This window comes from Muntiacus reevesi, chromosome 15 (genome assembly GCF_963930625.1).
Source record: "Muntiacus reevesi chromosome 15, mMunRee1.1, whole genome shotgun sequence".
Classification (NCBI taxonomy): domain Eukaryota; kingdom Metazoa; phylum Chordata; class Mammalia; order Artiodactyla; family Cervidae; genus Muntiacus; species Muntiacus reevesi.
Genome location: NC_089263.1, coordinates 6,319,594 through 6,343,314, shown reverse-complemented (window position 1 = coordinate 6,343,314; position 23,721 = coordinate 6,319,594). Strand labels below are relative to the sequence as shown.

At 40.1% G+C, this 23,721-nt stretch overlaps 1 protein-coding gene across 3 annotated transcripts in view; it reads left to right on the top strand.

The window, feature by feature from the left end:
* The window catches only part of LRRC28 (leucine rich repeat containing 28), a 206,388-nt gene extending 183,429 nt beyond the window's left edge, over positions 1-22,959 (top strand). Inside the window, exon 9 of one of the 3 annotated variants that reach the window (XM_065906676.1) lies at positions 22,403-22,959. In XM_065906676.1, the coding sequence (XP_065762748.1) occupies positions 22,403-22,475 (73 nt within the window). In that variant the 3' untranslated portion in view covers positions 22,476-22,959. The remainder of the gene's footprint in view (positions 1-22,402) is intronic. The other 2 variants (XM_065906675.1, XM_065906674.1) reach the window with 2 other exon arrangements.
* The last annotated feature ends 762 nt before the right edge of the window (positions 22,960-23,721 follow it).

Below are 23,721 nucleotides of genomic sequence, written 5' to 3'. Positions count from 1 at the left end.
AAGCTGAGTGCCGAAGAATTGATGCTTTTGAACTATGGTGTTGGAGAAGACTCTTGAGAGTCCCTTGGACTGCAAGGAGGTCCAATCAGTCCATCCTAAAGGAAATCAGTCCTGAATATTCATTGAAAGGACTGATGCTGAAGCTGAAACTCCAATATGTTGCCCACCTGATATGAAGAACTGACTCCTTGGAAAAGACCCTGATGCTGGGAAAATTAAAGGCAGGAGGAGAAGGGGATGACAGAGGATGAGATGGTTGGATGGCATCATCGACTCAATGGACATGAGTTTGAGTAAGCTCCAGGAGTTGGTGATGAACAGGGAAGCCTGGTGTGCTGCAGTCCATGAGGTCGCAAAGAGTCAGACTTGACTGAGCGACTGAACTGAACTTGAAGATATAAAGGTAGGGAAATTATAGCAAAACAAGACAAACAAAGTGGGAATGGCAATATTGCTATTGAACAAACTAAGATTCAAGTCAGAAAGTATTAAATGAAAGAAAAAGAATATAAACTCAAAAGCTTTTGCATGGCAAAGTAAACAATAAACAAAATGAAAGACAACCCACAGATTGGGAAAAAATATTTGCAAATGATGTAACCGACAAGGGATTAGTCTTCAAAATTTACAAATAACTCATGATGCTTAACAGCATTCAAGCAGACAATCCAATCAAGAAATGGGCAGAAGACCTAAATAGACCTTTCTCCAAGGAATACATGCAGATGGCTAAGAGGCACATGAGAAGATACGCAACATCACTAATTATTAGAGGAATGCAAATAAAAACTTCAGTGACTTATATCATCTCACACCAGTCAGAAAGACTATCATTGAAAATCCACAAACAATAAATGCTGAAGACCGTGTGGAGAGAAGGGAGTGTAAATTGTTACAGCCACTATGGAGAACAGTATGGAGGTTCCTTAAAAAACTAAGAATAGAGCTACATATGACTGTGCAATCCCATTCCTGAGCATATATCTGGACAAAAACATGATCCAAAAGGATACATGCACCCCAGTGTTCATTGCAGCACTGTTTACAACAGCCAGGACATGGAAGGAAGCTAAATGTCCATTGACAGAGGAATGAATAAAGAAGATGTGCTACATATATACAGTGGAGTATCACTCAGCCATTAAAATGAATAAAAGAATGCCGTTTGTAGCAATATGGATGGACCTAGAGATTGTCATACTGAGTGGAGTAAGTCGGACAGAGAAGGAGAAACATCATATGGCATCCTTGATATGTGACATCTCAAAAGAAATGAATAAGTGGACTTAAAAAAAATTTTAAAAGAAGTTTTAGACTATTCTAGTTTTGAGAAAAATGTTCTGGGCATTTTGATAAGGATTGCATTAAATTTATAGATTGCTTTGGGTGGTATGGATATTTTAACAATATTCTTCCAACCCATGAATAGAGAATATATTTCCATTTATTTGTATTGTCCTCAGTTTCCTTTGTCAGTGTCTTATTGTTTTCAGGGCATACGTCTTTCACCTCCTTGGTTAAACTTATTTATAGGTATTTTATTCTTTTTGATGCAGTTGTAGAAGAGATTGTTTTCTTGAATTCTCTTTCTAATGGTTTATTATTAGTATCAAAAGTAATATATTTCTGTGTATTAATCGTGTATCCTGCAACTTTACTGAATTCATTTATGAGTTCTAACAGTTTTTTTGTGTGTGTCTGTTTATATAGATTTGAGTGGAAACTTTATATATATGATACCATGTCATCTCTAGTTTTACTTTGATCTGAATTTTTTACCTATATCCTTTTCCTCTCACTGAAAAACTCCTTTCAGCCTTTCTTGCAGTACAAGCTTGCTGGCAATGAATTCCCTCAGCTCTCAGTTTGTCTGAAAAAGTCTTTATGTTCCTTCACTTTTGCAGGATAATATCACTGGATATAAAATTTTCAGTTTGTGATTTTTTTCCTTTGAGCACACAAACACTTCACTCCAGTCTTACTGGCATGGTTCTAATAAGAAGTCTACAGTAATCTTATGCTTTTTCCTCTATAGGTAACATTTTTTCCAAGATTTTCTTTTTCTTTGGTTTTCTGCAGGTTGAATATGATATTTCTTTTCTTCCTTTTTTTTAGTTAAGTACAGTTGATTTATAACATTGCTCTACAGAAAGTGATTTTCAGTTTTATATAAATATATATATATTCTTTTACATATTCATTTTCATTATGATTTTCTCAGGGTTATGCATATAGTTCCCAGTGCTGTACAGTAGGGAGCCTGATTATCCATTCCATATATACTAGTTTGCATCTGCTGATCCCAAATTCCTAATGATCCCTCCCCCAGTCTCCTCCCCGTTGGCAAGCACATGTCTGTTCTCTGTGTCTGTGAGCCTGTTCTGTTTTGTAGACAAGTTCATTTGTGTCATGTTTTAGATTCCATATGTAAGTGATAGGATATAGTTCTTATTTGTAATGTTTTTGGTTTGTTTTTGTTTTATCCTGCTTGGTGTTGTTAAGTTTCTGGATCTGTGATTAATTTTGTAAATTCCTTAACCATTATTACTTCAGATAATTCTGCTTTTTTCTCTCCTTTTCTATCTAGTATTCTAATTGTGCATATGTTGCACCTTTAGAAATTGTTCCACAGATTTTGGATTTTCTGTTCTATTTTTTTAAATTCCCTATGAGAATTCTAACATATCTGTTGTATCTGAGTCTAGTTCTAGGATTTCCTTTGTCTCTTCAGCATGAACTTTTTCTTGCCTTTTGGCATCTCTTAAAACTTTTTGTTGAAGCACAAACATATTGTACTGAGTAATAAGAACTGAGATAAACGGGCATTTAGTGTGAGATTTTATTTTAGTTTGGCTAGGAACTGAGCTGTTTTATGTTGGCTATAGTAGGTACTAGAGGCTTCAGATTCCTATTCAGATTTCTTTAGTGTCCTTTTTTATTTTTTTTAATTTTTTTTTTTTACTTTACAATATTGTATTGGTTTTGCCATACATTGACATGAATCTGCCATGGGTGTTCATGTGTTCCCCATCCTGAACCCTCCTCCCTCCTCCCACCTCCCTCCCCATCCCATCCCTCTGGGTCATCCCAGTGCACCAGCCCCGAGCACCCTGTGTCATGCATCAAACCTGGGCTGGTGATTTGTTTCACATATGATAATATACATGTTTCAATGCCATTCTCCCATATCATCCCATGCTCTCCCTCTCCCACAGAGTCTAAAAGACTGTTCTATACATCTGTGTCTCCTTTGCTGTCTCACATACAGGGTTATCATTACCGTCTTTCTAAATTTCCATATATATGCGTTAGTACACTGTATTGGTGTTTTTCTTTCTGGCTTACTTCACTCTGTATAATAGGCTCCAGTCTCACCCACCTCATTAGAATTGATTCAAATGTATTGTTTTTAATGGCTGAGTAATATTCCATTGTGTATATGTACCACAGCTTTCTTATCCATTCATCTGCTGTTGGACGTCTAGGTTGCTTCCATGTCCTGGATATTATAAACAGTGCTACAATGAACATTGGGGTACACGTGTCTCTTTCAGTTCTGGTTTCCTTGGTGTGTATGCCCAGCAGTGGGATTGCTAGGTCATGTGGCAGTTCTGTTTCCAGTTTTTTAAGGAATCTCCACACTATTCTCCATAGTGGCTGTACTAGTTTGCATTCCCACCAACAGTGTAAGAGGATTCCCTTTTCTCCACACCCTCTCCAGCATTTATTGCTTGTAGACTTTTGGATAGCAGCCATTCTGACGGGCATGAAATGGTACCTCATTGTGGTTTTGATTTGCATTTCTCTGATAATGAGTGATGTTGAGCATCTTTTCATGTGTTTGTTAGCCATCTGTATGTCTTCTTTGGAGAAATGTCTGTTTAGTTCTTTGGCCTACTTTTTGATTGGGTCATTTATTTTTCTGGAATTGAGCTGCAGGAGTTGCTTGTATATTTTTGATATTAATTCTTTGTCTGTTTCTTCATTTGCTATTATTTTCTCCCAATCTGAGGGCTGTCTTTTCACCTTACTTATAGTTTCCTTTGTTGTGCAGAAGATTTTAATTTTAATTGGTTCCCATCTGTTTATTTTTGTTTTTATTTCCAATATTCTGGGAGGTGAGTCATAGAGGATCCTGCTTTGATTTATGTCAGAGAGTGTTTTGCCTATGTTTTCCTCTAGGAGTTTTATAGTTTCCGGTCTTACATTTAGATCTTTAATCCATTTTGAGTTTATTTTTGTGTATGGTGTTAGAAAGTGTTCTAGTTTCATTCTTTTACAAGTGGTTGACCAGTTTTCCCAGCACCACTTGTTAAAGGGATTGTCTTTTCTCCATTGTATATTCTTGCCTCCTTTGTTAAAGATAAGTTGTCCATAGGTACGTGGATTTATCTCTGGGCTTTCTATTTTGTTCCATTGATCTATATTTCTGTCTTTGTGCCAGTACCACACTGTCTTGATGACTGTGGCTTTGTAGTAGAGACTGAAGTCAGGCAGGTTGATTCCTCCAGTTCCATTCTTCTTTCTCAAGATTGCTTTGGCTATTCGAGGTTTTTTGTATTTCCATACAAATTGTGAAATTATTTGTTCTAGTTCTGTGAAGAATACCATTGGTAGCTTGATAGGGATTGCATTGAATCTATAGATTGCTTTGGGTAGTATACTCATTTTCACTATATTTATTCTTCCAATCCATGAACACGGTATATTTCTCCATCTATTTGTGTCCTCTTTGATTTCTTTCACCAGTGTTTTATAGTTTTCTATGTATAGGTCTTTTGTTTCTTTAGGTAGATATATTCCTAAGTATTTTATTCTTTTTGTTGCAATGGTGAATGGTATTGTTTCCTTAATTTCTCTTTCTGTTTTCTCATTGTTAGTGTAGAGGAATGCAAGGGATTTCTATGTGTTAACTTTATATCATGCAACTTTACTATATTCATTGATTAGCCCTAGTAATTTTCTGGTGGAGTCTTTAAGGTTTTGTATGTAGAGGATCATGTCATCTGCAAACAGTAAGAGTTTTACTTCTTCTTTTCCAATCTGGATTCCTTTTCTTTCTTTTTCTGATTGCTGTGGCCAAAACTTCCAAAACTATTTTGAATAGTAGTGGTGAGAATGGGCACCCTTGTCTTGTTACTGACTTTACGGGAAATACTTTCAATTTTTCACCATTAATGATAATGTTTGCTGTGGATTTGTCATATGTAACTTTTATTATGTTGAGGTATGTTCCTTCTATTCCTGCTTCCCTGGTGGCTCACAGGTTAAAGCATCTGCCTCCAATGCAGGAGACGCAGGTTTGGTCCCTGGGTTGGGAAGATCCCCTGGAGAAGGAAATGGCAACCCACTCCAGTATTCTTGCCTGGAGAATCCCATGGTCAGAGGAGCCTGGTAGGCTACAGTCCACGGGGTCGCAAAGAGTCAGACACGACTGAGCGACTTCACTTTCACTTTATCATAGATGGATGTTGAATTTTGTCAAAGGCTTTCTCTGCATCTATTGAGATAATCATATGGTTTTTATTTTTCAATTTGTTAATTTGGTGTATTACATTGATTGATTTGTGGATATTGAAGAATTCTTGCATCCCTGGGATAAAGCCCACTTAGTCATGATGTATGATTTTTTTAATATGTTGTTGGATTCTGTTCGCTAGAATTTTGTTAAGGATTTTTGCATCTGTGTTAATCAGTGATATTGGCCTGTAGTTTTCTTTTTTTGTGGCATCTTTGTCAGATTTTAGTATTAGGTGCCTCATTGAATGAGTTTGGAAGTTTACCTTGTTCTGCAATTTCCTGGAAGAGTTTGAGTAGGATAGGTGTTAGCTCTTCTCTAAGTTTTTGGTAGAATTCAGCTGTGAAGCCGTCTGGTCTTGGGCTTTTGTTTGCTGGAAGATTTCTGATTACAGTTTCAATTTCCATGCTTGTGATGGGTCTATTAAGATTTTCTGTTTCTTCCTGGTTCAGTTTTGGAAAGTTGTACTTCTCTAAGAATTTGTCCATTTCTTCCAAGTTGTCCGTTTTATTTTCATATAGTTGCTGATAATAGCGGAGAAGCCAATGGCACCCCACTCCAGTACTCTTGCCAGGAAAATCCCATGGATGGAGGAGCCTGGTAGGCTGTAGTCCATGGGGTCGCTAAGTGTCAGACACGACTGAGCGGCTTCCCTTTCACTTTTCACTTTCATGCATTGGAGAAGGAAATGGCAACCCACTCCAGTATTACTGCCTGGAAAATCCCAGGAACAGGAGAGCCTGGTGGGCTTCTGTCTGTGGGGTCACACAGAGTCAGACACGACTGAAGCGACTTAGTAGCAGCAGCAGCAGCTGATAATAGTCTCTTATGAGCCTTTGTATTTCTGTGTTGTATGTTGTGATCTCTCCATTTTCATTCCCAATTTTGTTGATTTGATTTTTCTCCCTTTGTTTTTTGATGAGTCTGGCTAATGGTTTGTCAATTTTATTTATCTTCTCAAAGAACTACCTTTTGGCTTTGTTGATTTTTGCTATGGTCTCTTTTGTTTCTTTCGCATTTATTTCTGCCCTAATTTTTAAGATTTCTTTCCTTCTACTAACCCTGGGGTTCCTCATTTCTTCCTTTTCTAGTTGCTTTCAGTGTAGAGTTAGGTTATTTATTTGGCTTTTTTCTTAAGGTAAGCCTGTATTGCTATGAACCTTCCCCTTAGCACTGCTTTTACAGTGTCCCATAGGTTTTGGGTTGTTGTGTTTTCATTTTCATTCATTTCTATGCATATTTTGATTTCTTTTTTTATTTCATCTGTGATTTGTTGGTTATTCAGCAGTGTGTTGTTCAGCCTCCATATGTTGAAATTTTTAATAGTTTTTCTCCTGTAATTGACATCTAATCTTACTGCATTGTAGTCAGAAAAGATGTTTGGAATGATTTCATTTTTTTTTTAATTTACTAAGGCTATATTTATGGCCCAGGATGTGATCTATCCTGGAGAAGGTTCCGTGTGCACTTGAGAAAAAGGTGAAATTGATTGTTTTGGTGTGAAATGTCCTATAGATATCAATTAGGTCTAACTGGTCTGTTGTATCATTTAAAGTTTGTGTTTCCTTGTTAATTTTCTGTTTAATTGATCTATCCATAGGTGTGAGTGGGGTATTAAAGTCTCCCACTATTATTGTGTTACTGTTAATTTCCCCTTTCATACTTGTTAGCATTTGTCTTACAAATTGCAGCGCTCCTATGTTGGGTGCGTGTATATATATATATATATATATATATATATATATATATATAATTATAATCTTCTTCTTGGATTGATCCTTTGATCATTATGTAGTGTCCATCTTTGTCTCTTTTCACAGCCTTTGTTTTAAAGTCTATTTTATCTGATATGAGTATTGCTATTCCTGCTTTCTTTTGGTCTCTATTTGCATGGAATAACTTTTTCCAGTCCTTCACTCTCAGTCTGTATCTATCCCTTGTTTCGAGGTGGGTCTCTTGTAGACAACATATATAGGGGTCTTGTTTTTGTATCCATTCAGCCAGTCTTTGTCTTTTGGTTGGGGCATTTAACCCATTTACATTTAAGGTAATTATTGATAAGTATGATCCCATTGCCATTTACTTTATTGTTTTGGGTTCGAGTTTATACACACTTTCTGTGTTTCCTCTCTAGAGAAGACCCTTGAGCATTTGTTGGAGAGCTGGATTGGTGATGCTGAAGTCTCTCAGCTTTTGCTTGTCTGTAAAGCTTTTGATTTCTCCTTCATATCTGAATGAGATCCTTGCTGGGTACAGTAATCTGGGCTGTAGGTTTTTCACTTTCATCAGTTTAAGTATGACCTGCCATTCCCTTCTGGCCTGAAGAGTTTCTATTGAAAGATCAGCTGTTAGGAAAAAAGAAAGAAAGATCAGCTGTTATCCTTATGGGAATCCCCTTGTGTGTTATTTGTTGTTTTTCCCTTGCTGCTTTTAATATTTGTTCTTTGTGTTTAATCTTTGTTAATTTGATTAATATGTGTCTTGGGGTGTTTCACCTTAGGTTTATGCTGTTTGGGACTCTCTGGGTTTCTTGGACTTGAGTGACTATTTCCTTCCCCATTTTAGGGAAGTTTTCAACTATTATCTCCTCAAGTATTTTCTCATGGTCTTTCTTTTTGTCTTCTTCTTCTGGGACTCCTATGATTCGAATGTTGGGGTGTTTAACTTTGTCCCAGATGTCTCTGAGGTTGTCCTCATTTCTTGTCATTCTTTTTTCTTTTTTCCTCTCTGCTTCATTTATTCCTACCATTCTATCTTCTACCTCACTTATCCTATCTTCTGCCTCGATATTCTACTGTTGGTTCCCTGTAGGGTGTTCTTGATCTCATTTATTGCATTATTCATTTTATATTGACTCTTTTTTATTTCTTCTAGGTCTTTGTTAAACCTTTCTTGCATCTTCTTGATCCTTGTCTCCAGGCTATTTATCTGTAACTCCAATTTGCTTTCAAGATTTTGGATCATTTTCACTATCATTATTTGGAATTCTTTATCAGGTAGATTCCCTATCTCCTCCTCTTTTGTTTGGTTTGGTGGACATTTATTCTGTTCCTTTACCTGCTGGATATTTCTCTGCCTTTTCATCTTGTTTAGATGGCTGTGTTTGGAGTGGTCTTTCTGTATTCTGGTGGTCTGTGGTTCCTCTTTATTGTGGAGGTTCCTCCCAGTGGGTGGGGTTGGACGATTGGCTTGTCAAGGTTTCCTGGTTAGGGAAGCTTGCGTTGGTGTTCTGGTGGGTGGAGCTGGATTTATTCTTTCTCGAGTGCAATGAAGTGTCCAGTAATAAGTTTTAAGATGTCAGTGGGTTTGGTGTGGCTTTGGTCAGCCTGTATATTGAGGCTCAGGGTTGTGTTCCTGTGTTGCTGGAGAATTTGTGTGGTATGTCTTGCTCTGGAGCTTGTTGGCCCTTGGGTGGTGCTAGGTTTCAGTGTAGGTATGGAGGCATTTGATGAGCTCCTATCGTTTAATGTTCCCTGGATTTAGGAGTTCTCTGGTATTCTCAGGATTTGAACTTAAGACTCCTGCCTCTGGTTTTCAGTCTTATTCTTACAATAGTCTCAGGACTTCTCCATCTATACAACACCAATGATAAAACATCTAGGTTAATGATGAAAAGTTTCCCCACAGTGAGAGACACCTGGAGAGGTACACAGAGTTACATGGAGAAGAGGAGAGGGAGGAAGAAGATAGAGGTGACCAGGAGGAGCAGGGGGGTATCCAAAAGGGAGAGAGCAAGCTAGCCAGTAATCACTTCCCTATGTGCTCTCCAAAGTCTGCACCCCTCAGAGAAGTTCACAGGGTTACACAGAGAGGAGAAGAGGGAGGAAGGAGACAGAGGTGGCCAGGAGGATAAAAGGGGGAATCAAAAGGAAAGAGACAGATCCAGCCAGTAATCAGTTCCCTGAGTGTTCTCCACAGCCCAGAATACGCAAAGAGATTCACTGAGTTGGGCAGAGAAGAAAAGGGGGCGGGGGGAGATAGAGGTGACCTAGGGGAGAAAAAGGAGAGTCAAAAGGGGAGAGAGCAATCAGGCCAGTGATCCAACTCCCCAGTAAAAATGGGTACTGAAGATTGGGTTCTTCAAGTACAAAGTTGATAACAAATACCAAAAAGCAAAGATTAAAAATATAGAGTAGAGGTTAGATTCTCAAAAATACAATATTAAAGAAAAAAGTCACAAAAATTATAAAATATATATATGAAGTTTGCTTTAAAAATAGGGTCTTTTTTTTTGCAAGGTAATAGTAGGTTATAAAAATGAAAATTAAAGGAGTAATAGGGTACTTAAAATTTTTAAAAAGATTTTAAAAAATGATAATAGTAAAAATATATCTAGGATTTTCTCTGGAGCTGTTGCAGACAGTGTGGGGTCAGCTCATTTTCAGATAGTTCCTTGATCCGGCTTATACTTCTCAAGGTCTGTAGGCCCCTTCCTATGTAGTCAGTGCTCACTACAGGGTTTTAATCTATTGCACCTGTCACTTCCAAAGCGGTTCCCTCTGTTTATGTTAGCTTCTTCTGTTTGCTGGTCTCTTCAGTGTCTAATTTCTGCCCTGACACAAGGCGGGTGGTGGTGGTCACTTTTTTTAGGCTCGCGTGTTCAGTCGTACTGTGGGGAGAGAGGAACACGGCTAACAAATATCACTGGCGTGTGTGGGGAGCGCTCCCAGTGTCTCAGCCACACTGGGCTTGCCCCTGCTCTCGGCGTGTGTGGTTTCCCAGTCTACACTGCTTAGGCTCTAGGTTGCCCTGCTGGGAACTGTCTGATGCGGGCCCTGGGTTGCATGCACTCCCCAGGTCTAAGCTGCTCAGGTTCAGGTTCTTGGGTACCCCACAAAGGCACAGACTTGGTTGGGCCTGAGTTTTGTGCCCGTCCCAGATCCGAGCAGCTCAGGTGACCAGGTGCTTGGCGAGCGCAGTCTCCCCCAGTTGGAGGCTGCGACTCATTGTCTCCCCGTCCCAGCCGCTCGGTTTCCTGGGTGTACAACGGGCACACCTTCTTAGTTGTGCCATGTGTCTCTTCTGGGGAGCTGATCTCTGGCTGCGACCCTCCCAGCGAATGTCAGTCATCCAGAATCCCAAGAAGTCTTGGTTAGCAACGAAGTCTACTTGCAGTTTGGTATCTGATGCCTCTCTGGAGCCAAATGCCCCGTTCTGCTCTGGCTGCCCTCGCCTGCCTGTCTCTGGTGGGGGATGGGCCGGGCCGCAGCTGGCTAGCTCTGCTCAGTCCTTTGTTCTGTGAGTGGGCCTGGCAGTGTCTTAGATTAGGGCTTTTTGTGAGTTGCTATCTCAAGCTAGCTCCCTCAGATAGCTACCTCCTTTTAGAAGACAATGGGCTGCCTTTCTGGGTGCCTGATGTCCTCTGCCAGCATTTAGAAGTTGTTTTGTGGAATTTGCTCAGTGTTCAAATGTTCTTTCGATGAATTTGTGGGGGAGAACGTGGTCTCCCCGTCCTATTCCTCTGCCATCTTCGGGCCACCCCTAATGTCCTTTTTTAATTCTCCTTCCTTGATTTGGGCTTCTCTATATGCTTCTCTTCAGAGAGTCTGCATCTTGCAGCTGTTTTTGTTTTTAAATGCAAATTTTTAACAGGAATGCATTTCTGTCATATTTTCATTCTCTCCTATTTTCTCAGGTTACCTTCTATCCTCCTATCTAATTTAGAAGCTAGGTCTTTGCTTCAGTATTCTGTCAAGCCCAGGACGCACTGTTCGTAAATGAGCTTTAGGAGCATGGAGGGCCCTCTTCCCCCAGCACCCTCAGGACTACCCACTGCACCCCCTGCAGGCCATGTAAGATGAACCCAAGGTTAATAGTGCTGAGATTTTATTTATTTTGTTTTATTTTTAAATTTTTACTTATGTTAAAATTTTATTTTATATGTAATATATAGTTGATTTACGATATTGTGTTAGCTTCGAGTGTAAAGCAGTAATTCATTTATACGTATACATATATCCATTCTTTTTCAGATTCTTTTCCCATATAGGTTACTATATTGAGTACGGTTCTCTGTGCTATATAATAGGTCCTTGTTGATTATCTATTTTATATATAGTGGTGTTTATTTGTTACTCTCAAACTCCTAATTTATCCCTTCCACATTTCCCCTTTGGTAACCATGTTTGTTTTTGACATCTGTGAGTCTGTTTCTGTTTTGTAAACAAGTTAGTTTGTATCACTTTTTTAGATTCCACATATGAGTGTTATTATATGATATTTGTCTTTGATATACTTCACTAAGTATGATGATCTCTGTGTCCATCCATGTTGCTGTAAATGGCATTATTCCATTCTTTTTTATAGCTGAGTAATACTTCATTGTATATATACTAGATCTTTCTCCATTCCTCTGTTGATGGACTCTTAGGTTTGCTTCCATCTCCTGGCTATTGTAAATAGTGCTGCAGTGAACATTGGGATTCTTGTGTCTTTTCCAACTATGGTTTTCTCCAGATATATGCCCAGGAGCGAGATTGCTGGATTATATGGTAGTTCTATTTTTAGTTAAGGAACCTCTGTGCTGTTCTCCATATTGATTGCACCAATTTATATTTCCACTAAGAGTGAGGAGGGTTCTGCTTTCTTCACAGTCTCTCTAGCATTTATTGTTTATAGATTTTTTTGATGATGGCTATTTTGACAAATGTGATACTTCATTGTAGTTTTGATTTGCATTTCTCTAATAATTAGCAGGGCTTCCCTGGCGGCTCAGTGGTAAAGAATCCACCTGCCAATGCAGTAGATGTGGGTTCAATCCCTGAGTCAGGAATATCCCCTGGAGAAAGAAATGGCAACCCACTCCAGTATGCTTGCCTGGAAAATCCCACAGACAGAGGAGCCTACAGTTCATGGGGTCCAAAAGAGTTGGCCATGACCTAACAGCTAAATAACAACAACAATAATTAGCCCTGTTGAGCATCTTTTCCTGTGCTTTTTGGCCATCTGGATATATCTTCTTTGAAGAAATGTTGATTTAGATCTTCTGCCCATTTTTTTGATTGGGTTGTTTGTTTTTTTGATTTAGAGCTGCTTGAGCTGGTTCCATATTGGGAAATTAATCCCTTGTCACTTTTTTTGTTTTCAAATCTTTTCTCCTATTCAGTGGGTTGTCTTTTCATGTTGTTTATGGTTTCCTTAGCTGTGAAAAAGCCTTTAAGTTTAATTAGGTCTCATTTTTTTACTTTTGGTTTTATTTTCATTACTCTTAAGTGTGCCTGCATGCTCAGTCACTCAATCATGACTGACTCTGTGTGACCCCATACATTGTAACCTGCCAGGCTCCTCTGTCCATGGAATTTTCCAGGCAAGAATACTGTAGTGGGTTGCCATTTCTCCCTCCAGGGCATCTTCCCAAAATGCATGGCTCCTCTTAGGAGGTGGATGCAAAAAGATACTGCTGTGATTTATATCAAAGAATGTTCTGCCTATATTTTCTTCTAAGAGTTTTATAATATCCAGCCTTACATTTAGGTCTTTAATCCATTTTGAGTTTATTTTAGTATATGGTAATAGAGAATGTTCTAAGTTCATTCTTTTACATGTAGCTGTTCACTTTTCCCTGTACCACTTATGGTATAATTCTTGGCTCCTTTGTCATAGATTGACTATAGGTTCATAATTTATTTCTGGGTTTTCTATCCTATTCCTTTGATATATATTTATGTTTTTGTACCATAATGTTTTGATAGCTATAGTTTTATAGTATAGTCCTAAGTCAAGGAGCCTGATGCCTCCAGCTCCATTTTTCTTTCTTAGGATTACTTTGGCTATTCGGAGTCCTTTATGTTTCCATATAAATTTTTTGTTCTAGTTCTGTGGAAAATGCCATTGCTAATTTGATAGTGCTTGCATTGAATCTATAGATTGCCTTGGTTAGAATACTCATTTTGACAACATTGATTCTTCCAGTAAACAACATGATATATCTTTCCATCTGTTTGTATCATCCTCAGTTTCTTTCCTCAGTCTTATAGTTTTCAGAGTACAGGTCTTCTGCCTCCTTAGGTAGGTTTATTCCTAGGTATTTTATTCTTTTTGATTCAGTGGTAAATGGGATTGTTTCCTTAATTTCTGTTTCTAATCTTTCATTGTTAGTTTTTGGTATTAATTTGATCTCTACTCCACTGTTCTTATGCTGCACGCCATTTATTCTGGTGATTAATGAGGGAGGGAAGTGTTCTCAATTTTATGATGTCTCATTATTTTAGTGGGCCTATATCTCTAGGCTGTTACCTTCATGAATTTTTCTTGTCTTGCATAGCTTGCTTTCCCCACTTAGGTGGAATGGGCAGGCCAAAGCAGGCTTGGGTGGGAAGAATGTCCTTCCCTAGCTGGGGTAAGGTGTTAGTAAGGTCTTTCCTCTGGAGAGCAGTCCTTTGTATGGAAGATGCTCTGGACATGTTACATAGTGACTACTCTTTTCCATCTTCCTGAATGAGAAGCAAGGGGATCTTTTTTGGATTTTTACCATGACACCTTAGAAGGTTCCTGTGTCCTGGTCACCCTAATATTGCAGCCCCAGGAATATCTCACTCTCAGGCTTTTCCACACTTAGCCTCCCTGCAATTCTAGTATCTTCTATCCAGGTAAGCAAATCTCAGCTGTGACCCTCTGGAGCTACCTGTCTTGCCAGATTTTGAATTTGCAGTTTGCCCTATGACCTCAGTTCTCTGGTAAATAGCGAAAAATTGTTGATTTTCAGTTTGTTCAGCTTGTTCTTGTTATAAGAACAGGAATGAGAACTTCTAGGCTCTTTTATGTCAGAGATGAAACCAGATATATTTTCTGTATATAACTTCAGTTCTTTCAAATTTGCGAAGTTTGTTCTTTGGCACAGAATCAGAATATAGTCTATCCTGGTGAATGTCACATGGGCTTCTGGGAGAAAAAGGGTATGTGTTTTGTTACTGTTGGGTGGAATGTTTTGTATATGTTAGTTAGATTCTTTGGTTCATTGAATTGTTCAGTTCTACTGTACCTGTGCTGAGAGGCTAGTAGTTCGGTTGCTGAATAAAAATGTTGAAGTTCCCACTCTTATTGTGAGTTTATCTATTTCTCCTTTCAGTGCTATTATTTTTTTTAACAGCTTTATTGAGATAGTTTACATATCATGCAATTCATCCACTTAGAGTATACAATTCAGCAGTTTTTACTATAGTAAAGTCACAGATATGTTCAGTCAATACCACAGACAATCTTGGAACATTTTTCTCACCCTAAAAGACACCTTGTACTCTTTAGGTGTCACCTCTCTATTTCCCGATACCCAGCCCTAAGCAACTAATTACTTTCTTTCTATAGAAATGGATGGATTTCTCTGTCCCAATCTTCTGGATAGGGAGAACAGGCTTCTCTTGGAGGTTTGGGGGATTTGGTTTTTTTGTTTGTTTTGTTTTTGCTTCTGCTTGTTGGTGGTTCTGGGTTGGAAGCGTCTCCAGAGTCCTATCTGAGGTATATGGGAGGCAATAAGGAAGCCTAGGGGATTTACCATTGCTGTGTTGCTTCTCAAGCCCTAGGTCCTAGGCTGTCTGTCTTCATTCTGTCTTTCAGAGTCTTCCAATGCTTGCTTGTTGTGTTGCTTTAATTATAAGAGAAAGGACCTGGGAGCAATGGGGCTATTCCATCTTGGCACAACCAATAGCTCCCACCAAAATGTATTTTGCCTCCAAAATCCAAAGGAACCCACGAGTATGTATCTCTTTGTTCATAGTGAGCAGTTCTGGATGTAACTCTTCTTACCATTTGAAACTTTACCAATGTGGCAGATACCTGAACTTTTGCAGGCCTTCTCTCTCACCTCTAGTAGGAATGAGTTGTATTAAGTATCAGATGTGTTTGTGATTTCCAATTTGATTTTCCCTCACCAGTATATATCTTAATGTTTCAGTGAAGGGACTGCTTTCCTGACCCTCTCAGAGATTTCCAGGTAGTGACTGAGCAGATTACACCTCATTGGATCCATTACAACATCCCCATTTCTCTAAGCCTTTGTTCTTCTTCCTCTGGATTATACAGTGGAAGTTCCAGCATCTCGTTCTCACTGACTGTAGGCCTCTACTGGGTCAAGACTTCTATTAACCATTATAGGTATTCAAACAAACACATTAAATCCTAAGGCCTATGTGAAACACCCTCCTTGGCCTGATCCAGTCTTAGACTTATTCTCATTGGCTAATGTACTTAGACTCCATTGCTCTCCAAACTCCTGCAAATAAAATTTGGCAAAATTCCTTCATGTATGTAATCTCTCCCAGGAGCAATTATCTCTGAATCATGCTGGGATTTTACTGTCTCTATGGCCCTAGAGGCAGGGAGTATTGTTGTGTGGGTCCTAAAGAAAAGAAATTTCCTTTTTAGGCAACCACAGCAGATGAAGTCAGTGAAATCTTTTTATTCAAGTGAATGCTTGTTTTCTTAGAAGGCAAGAAAGGCTGTTTCTAATGTAAAGAAATGTTTAGAGATTTTAGAGGTTTAAGGTTCTTATCCTCCTGTCTACACAAAGGTTTCCATCTCAAGTCCTCACCCTTTCCCAGCAGAACCTTTACCTTAGCTTAAGAGACTTAGCATAAATATACCTTTAACTGGCATGTGGTTCTATAGCTTGTACATTCAGACCTCAGGCATGTCACTCCCACAGCTTCATAAAATAAGAATTCCTCTAAGGCCACCATAGAAATTTTCTGTTTCTCTACCTATGCCTTGAATTGAGAGTTTGTCACTAAGTTTATCTTTTTTTTTTTTTTTGAGGGGGCTTGGGATTTGGGGGGATCGTTTCAGCAGTTAGAAGACTCCGTCTCCCTCCACAGTCTTTGAATTCATCATAATGCCACAGCAATCAAATACCACTGCACTTGATCTCCCAGCACCTTATCCTCCACTGGCAGTCTGGATGACCATTCAAGTCATTGTGACACCACAGCTTCAAGTGATCAGTGATGTCGAGTTGTTTTCCTAGCAGGAAGGTCATTCATGTCCTCACCAACCCAACCCCAGAATCCCACTCTGATGGACTTTTTCCTTAGGCCACTCCCTCTCAGTTCAGTTCAGTTCAGTCACTCAGTCGTGTTCAACTCTTTGAGAACCCATGAACTGCAGCACGCCAGGCCTCCCTGTCCATCACCAGCTCCCAGAGCTTACTCAAACTCATGCTCATTGAGTTGGTGATGCCATCCAGTCATCTCATCCTCTGTTGTCCCCTTCTCCTCCTGCCCCCATCCCTCCCAGCATCAAGGTCTTTTCCAACGAGTCAGCTCTTCGCATGTGGTGGCCAAAGTATTGGAGTTTCAGCTTCAGCATTAGTCCTTCCAATGAACACCCAGGACTTATCTCTTTCAGGATGTACTGGTTGGATCTCCTTGCAGTCCAAGGGACTCGCAAAAGTCTTCTCCAACACCATAGTTCAAAAGCATCAATTTTTTGGCGCTCAGTTTTCTTCACAGTCCAACTTTCACATCCATACATGACTGCTGGAAAAACCATAGCCTTGACCAGACGGACCTTTGTTGGCAAAGTAATGTCTCTGCTTTTTAATATGCTATCTAGGTTGGTCATAACTTTCCTTCCAAGGAGTAAGCGTCTTTTAATTTCAGGGCTGCAGTCACCATCTGCAGTGATTTTGGAGCCAAAAAAAATAAAGTCTGATACTGTTTCCACTGTCTCCCCATCTATTTCCCATGAGGTGATGGGACCAGATGCCATGATCTTAGTTTTCTGAATGTTAAACTTTAAGCCAACTTTTTCACTCTCCTCTTTCACTTTCATCAAGAGGCTTTTTAGTTCATCTTCACTCTCTGCCATAAGGGTGGTGTCATCTGCATATCTGAGGTTATTGATATTTCTCCCAGCAATCTTGATTCCAGTTTGTGCTGCTTCCAGCCCAGCGTTTCCCATGATGTACTCTGCATAGAAGTTAAATAAGCAGGGTGACAATATACAGCCTTGACGTACTCCTTTTCCTATTTGGAACCAGTCTGTTGTTCCATGTCCAGTTGTAACTGTTGCTTCCTGACCTGCATACAGGTTTCTCAAGAGGCAGGTCAGGTGGTCTGGTATTCCCATCTCCTTCAGAATTTTCCACAGTTTATTGTGATCCACACAGTCGAAGGCTTAGGCATAGTCAATAAAGCAGAAGTAGATGTTTTTCTGGAACTCTCTTGCCTTTTTGATGATCCAGCAGATATTGGCAATTTGACCTCGGGTTCCTCTGCCTTTTCTAAAACCAGCTTGAACATCTGGGAGTTCTTGGTTCACGTATTGCTGAAGCCTGGCTTGGAGAATTTTGAGCATTGCCTTACTAGTGTGTGAGATGAGTGCAATTGTGCAGTTGTTTGAGCATTCTTCGGGATTGCCTTTCTTAGGGATTGGAATGAAAACTGACCTTTTCCAGTCCTGTGGCCACTGCTGAGTTTTCCAAATGTGGTGGCATATTGAGTGCAGCACTTTCACAGCATCATCTTTTAGGATTTGAAATAGCTCAACTGGAATTCCATCACCTCCACTAGCTTTGTTTGTAGTGATGCTTTCTAAGGCCCATTTGACTTCACATTCCAGGATGTCTGACTCTAGGTGAGTGATCACGCCATTGTGATTATCTAGGTAGGCCACTCCCTCTAACACACACTAAATCAAGTCACAGTACTGGCTGGAAAACACACATAAGCTGGAATGTTGAAGAGGAATTAATGGTGAGGGACTATTTATAGGAGTTCAGGCAGGATTCAGAGCACTCACAGGGATGAGAAAGTACCTAGGAACTTACAGCAGTATGAAGGTTTATTATTCTTAATCTTTTGGCTTAAAGAACAAAGGAAGATCTGGAGGCTGTTGAGAACTAGAGCCATCATGAGAGGCCTGCCCAATAAAAGCTCTGGTCAGAGAGGTAGAGATAGAGTGAGGGGAAATAGTCAGCCATACCATAAAAATGGGAAAAAACTGGCAAAAGTTGTCAGAATTGAATTTTTCAGAACTCTGGAAATTAACAAAAAGCTTACAGCAATCTGGAGTGCACTTATTCAAGAAAAGTGGTTGGATCTCAGAAAGAACAGAGATCTTTGTGATGTTTTAACTTAAAGTCCCATCCTCTAGTCTTAACCTTGAAAACTAGGGATCTGCAATCACAGTTAAAACCAGCAAGCTGGCAGCTGTTGGAAAAGTGTGGAAGGAAGTAGGAGCACCTTCAAAGGGGGGTTCACTAAGAAACCCTGCTTGCAAGCCTGTCTTCTGTTTCTTCAGTCAGAGCTCACCAGTGCAGAAAACCTCTTCCCAGAGGGTATTTGTCAGAAAATTGTCAAAACAATTACAAGCAATTGCTTAACTTCACAGATGTCTGAGACAGTGGATAACTATTGGGCCAAATAGTAGACTAAGCAGCTGAAGATGGAGAAGCTCTATAAAATCAGCAAAAACAAGACCGGCAGGTGACTGTGGCTCAGACCATGAACTCCTTACTGCAAAATTCAGGCTTAAATTGAAGAAAATGGGGAAAACCACTGGACCATCCAAGTGTGACCTAAATCAAATCCCTTATAATTACACAGGGGAAGTGACAGATAGATTCAAGGGATTAGATCTGATACACAGAGTGCCTGAAGAACTATAGACAGAGGTTCACATTGTACAGGAGGCAGTGATCAAAACTCCCCAAGAAAAGGAAATGCAAAAAGGCAAAATGGTTGTCTGAGGAGGCCTTACAAACAGCTGACAGATGAAGTGAACTGAAAGGCTAAGGAGAAAAGGAAGAATTTATCCATCTGCATGCAGAGTTCCAAAGAATAGCAAGGAGAGATAAGAAAGCCTTCCTCTGTGATCAGTGCAAAGAAATGGAGGAAAGCAATAGAATGGGAAAGACTAGAGATCTCTTCTAGAAATTAGAGATACCAAGGAAACATTTCATGCAAATATAGGTACAATAAAGAACAGAAGCAGTATGGACCTAACAGAAGCAGAAAATATTAAGAAGAGGTGGCAAGAATATATAGAAGAACTATTCAAAAATGATCTTAATGACCTATATACCCACAATGGTGTGATCACTCACCTAGAGCCAGTCGTCCTGGAATGTGAAGTCAAGTGGGCCTTAGGAAGCGTCACTATGAACAAAGGTAGTGGAGGTGATAGAATTTCCAGCTGAGCAATTTCAAGTCCTAAAGGATGATGCTGTTCAAGCACTGCCCTCAAACCTGTACGCAGGTTAAGAAGCAACAGTTAGAACCAGACATGGAACAATAGACTGGTTCCAAAGAGGAGAGTGAAAAAGCTGGCTTAAAACTCAACATTCATGGCATCCGGTCCCATCACTTCATGGCAAATAGATGGGTAAACAATGGAAACAGTGACAGACTTTATTTTCTTGGGCTCCAAAATCACTGCAGATGGTTACTGCAGCCGTGAAATTAGACTACGCTTGCTCCTTGGAAGAAAAGCTATGACCAATCTAGACAGCATATTAAAAAGTAGAGATATTACTTTCTCGACAAAGGTCCTTATAGTCAAAGCTATAGTTTTTCAGTAATCATGTATGGATGAGTGGGACCATGAAGAAAGCTAAGCACTAAAGAATTGATGCTTTTGAACTGCAGTGTTGGAGAAGACTGTTGAGAGTACTTTGGACTGCAAGGAGATCAAACCAATCCTAAAGGAAATTAGTCCTGAATATTCATTGGAAGGACTGATGCCGAAGCTGAAGCTCAGTGCTTTTGCCACCTGATGTGAAGAACTGACTCATTGGAAAAAGACCCTGATGGTAGGAAAGATTGAAGGCAGGAGAAGAAGAGGGTGACAGAGGATGAGTTGGTTGGATGGCATCATCAACTCAATGGACATGAGTTTGAGCAAGCTCTGGGAGTTGGTGATGAACAGGGAAGCCTGGCATGCTGCAGTCCTTGGGGTCACAAAGAGTTGGAAGAGTTGGACACAACTGAGCAACTGAACTGAACTGAAGGCTGAAAAGGAAGATAGGAGAATGTGGTTTCTGCAGGGGCTTCAAAAAGCACTGACATATTTCTGGGAGTATATAAGGTCGTGTGCATGCCTAAGAATGTGGGCATGTTCAGAGAAGACCCAAGAAGGCCACGAGCTTTCACTTCTGCTGGCAGGAAGTGAGACTGTGCAGGCAGGACATGAAGGCTAGGGGAAAGTTGTCAGCTGCCTGGTTGGGTACTGAAAATTGTGACTGGAGCCCAGTGAGAACTAAAGCCATATAGGAAGGTCCATCCAGGGGAGCTATATCCTCATATCAGCCAAACCTAGCTGGTTAGGGAATCCAGGATTAGTACAAAAATCTAAGACAGGAGAACCCGTAGAAGTAGGTCTAGCTCTTGCCTTGAGATCTTTGATCATCCAAGATGATACAATGGCAAAGCTTCTTTTGGAGGATTGTGGTGACCCGGAGAAAATTAAAGCCCATAGAGAAACAAAACGGTTTATCAGTGGTTTCCAGAGACTTGGTAGGGGGCTGGGGGGATGGTGCTTTGCTGCAAGTGGACACAAGGAACATTTAGAGAGATGAGAAATATTTTATATGTTCATTGTGGTGTTAAATACTTGTACATATTTCAAAACTGATTTACTGTACACTTAAAGTGGATGAATTTTATTCTGTTTATGTGTACCTATAGCTGTATTAACTCGACTTTTTCTTAAAAAGAAGAAAAAAATTTCAACTTTTCTCTCTTCCTGCCCTTTACCCTGTGGCTGTGCCTCCTACTGTCCTAATTCAGCCAGAAACCAGCCATCAGGCAGTTTGGGAGGTAGGGTCTGTAGAGGTCACCTTCTTGGACTACATGCGTGTGTGCTAAGTCGCTTTAGTCATATCCAACTCTGTGCAGTTCTTATGCACTGTAACCCACCAGGCTCCTCTGTCCATGGGGTTCTCCAGGCAGAAATACTGGAGTGGGTTGCCATGCTCTCCTCCAGGGGATCTTCTTGACCCAGGGATTGAACCCACATCTCTTATATCTCCTGCATTGGTAGGTGGGTTGTTTACCACTAGTGCCACCACAGAGAAAGGCAAAGACTGGGTTGAGGAGTGGGGAAAAGAGAAAACAGCACAGGGAATCCTCTGTAATCAACAGTAGACTATTCTCTCCTCACCAGAGGATAGCACTTCTGGTGGGAAAACAAGGCATCCAGCCACTGGAGCTGCCCAGACTGGCTCACGACTCACTGCAGGAAGATGCCAAGTGGAGTTTGAGACGGGATTCCCCTGCTTTGTGGGAAAAGACCCTCAAACTCTGGGATTCAGATTCTGAAATTACCTCTGTAAGCAATCTATGGGAATACATCTGTAGGATAAATCCCTTAAAATTGTGTTTTTTAAACTCTTTTGTATATTGTGTGTGTGTGTGTGTGTGTGTGTTTTCTAGTTAAATTGGTGACATTGTCAATTACATGATTTTTATAATGTATTTAAAATTCTCTCATTGCACTGGGTCTAGTAAGCAGAATTAAGACCATAACATGGAAAAAGCTAATTTTTCCTAGGCTGCTAACACAGGGGGCTTCCCAGGTGGCACTCCTGGTGAAGAACCTGCCTGCCACTGCAGGACACATAAGAGACTCAGGTTTGACCCCTGGGTTGGGAAGATCCCCTGGAGGAGGGCAAGTCAACCCGCTCCAGCTGACATAGAGATGTTGTCTGAAAGCTGCTCATAAAATGAGCACAAGCATACCTTACCTCATTCCAGCGCTCAGTTTTTTGTTTTTGTTTTTTTTATATTAGTTGGAGGCAGTGCTCAGTTTTAAAAGGAATTTACATTTTTGTGGTGTGTTCTGTTGACCATACCTAATTCTTTATTTTAACCAAGAAAAAGACTGTCTCTAACGGAAGGAATCCTGAGGCTTTCCTCTTGAACTCACGGTGTTCATCTCCCACTCTTTCCCCAGGAGGACAACTGTGAGTTTTGTGGCTTACTGCTGCTCCACCCAGTGTCTGCAGACTTTTGACCTACTGAGTTGATAAACACTCAGGAGCCTCAGGAGCGGTGCCAGCCTGACACTGCAGTTGCCCGCATATCACACACTGCGGCAGAGGGGTGGAGAGTCCAGCCAGGCCCAGCAGCCCTTGCGTCCTGCCACACTCGGAGACTGCAGGACTCTGAACATCACGATCAAGCGTCAGAACTGCAATGCCTTCACCCTTCCCCCAAGTTGGAATATAGCCTCCCCCAACTTAAGAACCCTTGGTCGTCTGTGTTTTTCTTTTTATGTGAGTGTGTCTCTTATGCAGATGATTTAGTTTTGATATGCCTCCCCAAATCTAATTTAGAGCTAGTTTCAGCTCTCTGAAGAACTATAATTTGATAATGTAACCAAATTAACTTTTGAACATATATACCTTCAATGGTACTTGTAATCTCTTCTCTCTTTCTTCCCCCCGTGATTTATTCCCCAGAGGTTACTCTCTATGTTTTTAACAAATTTCAGCCAACCCTATGACCTCAATAGTATTGAATTATTGGCAGAGGGGTGGATGTAGGGGTTGGGGGTGCAGGGGAGGACAGAGAGGGTGCCTGAGTTGGCTCCAAGCTGGACTCTAGTAGGGGCTTCACAAGGATCCTAGCACACACCCTTTGGAAAGTTACAACCTTGTTTATAAAGTTTTGCAACCTATTTTGTGAGGGTTTTAAAAATAAAACTAGGCTATAAATGAAATAGACACTTTTGAAAGGCTACAAAAAATAATTTTTGAATTTTTTATTCCCTGATAAGATTTTTTTTTTTTAAATTTGAGAAGAGTTTGAGGAATATTTGAGGCTTTAAAAGAATCTGATTCTTTTCTTTCTGGATTTAAACATTTTCTGGCTACTGAGAAAGGGAGAGAACACATCAAAATATGACCTCTGGTGTTTCTTGTTAGATGGATTCTCACACTGACTTTGAAATATCTTTGTTACATACGATAAACAAGTCTCAGCTACTTCTCCTACTAGTTTTTAGCAAGGTGATTCTAAGTACAGTCTGTGCACATTTATTTAAATACCTGCGGCATTAGATAATCTTCATTTTGACCCTAGATTTCTTAAGTGCCTGACACACTGCTGTCCAGATAACACTGAGAAAACACAGGAAACACAGGTCCAAATTCAGCCTCGGACTTTGCAAAAAGGCCATAAATGGAAAGTGTGAGATTGTACTCTGACATAAGATAATGCTTAGTGGAGGACTCACATATTTGCTCTTCCTTTGAAAGGATGGCATTTTAA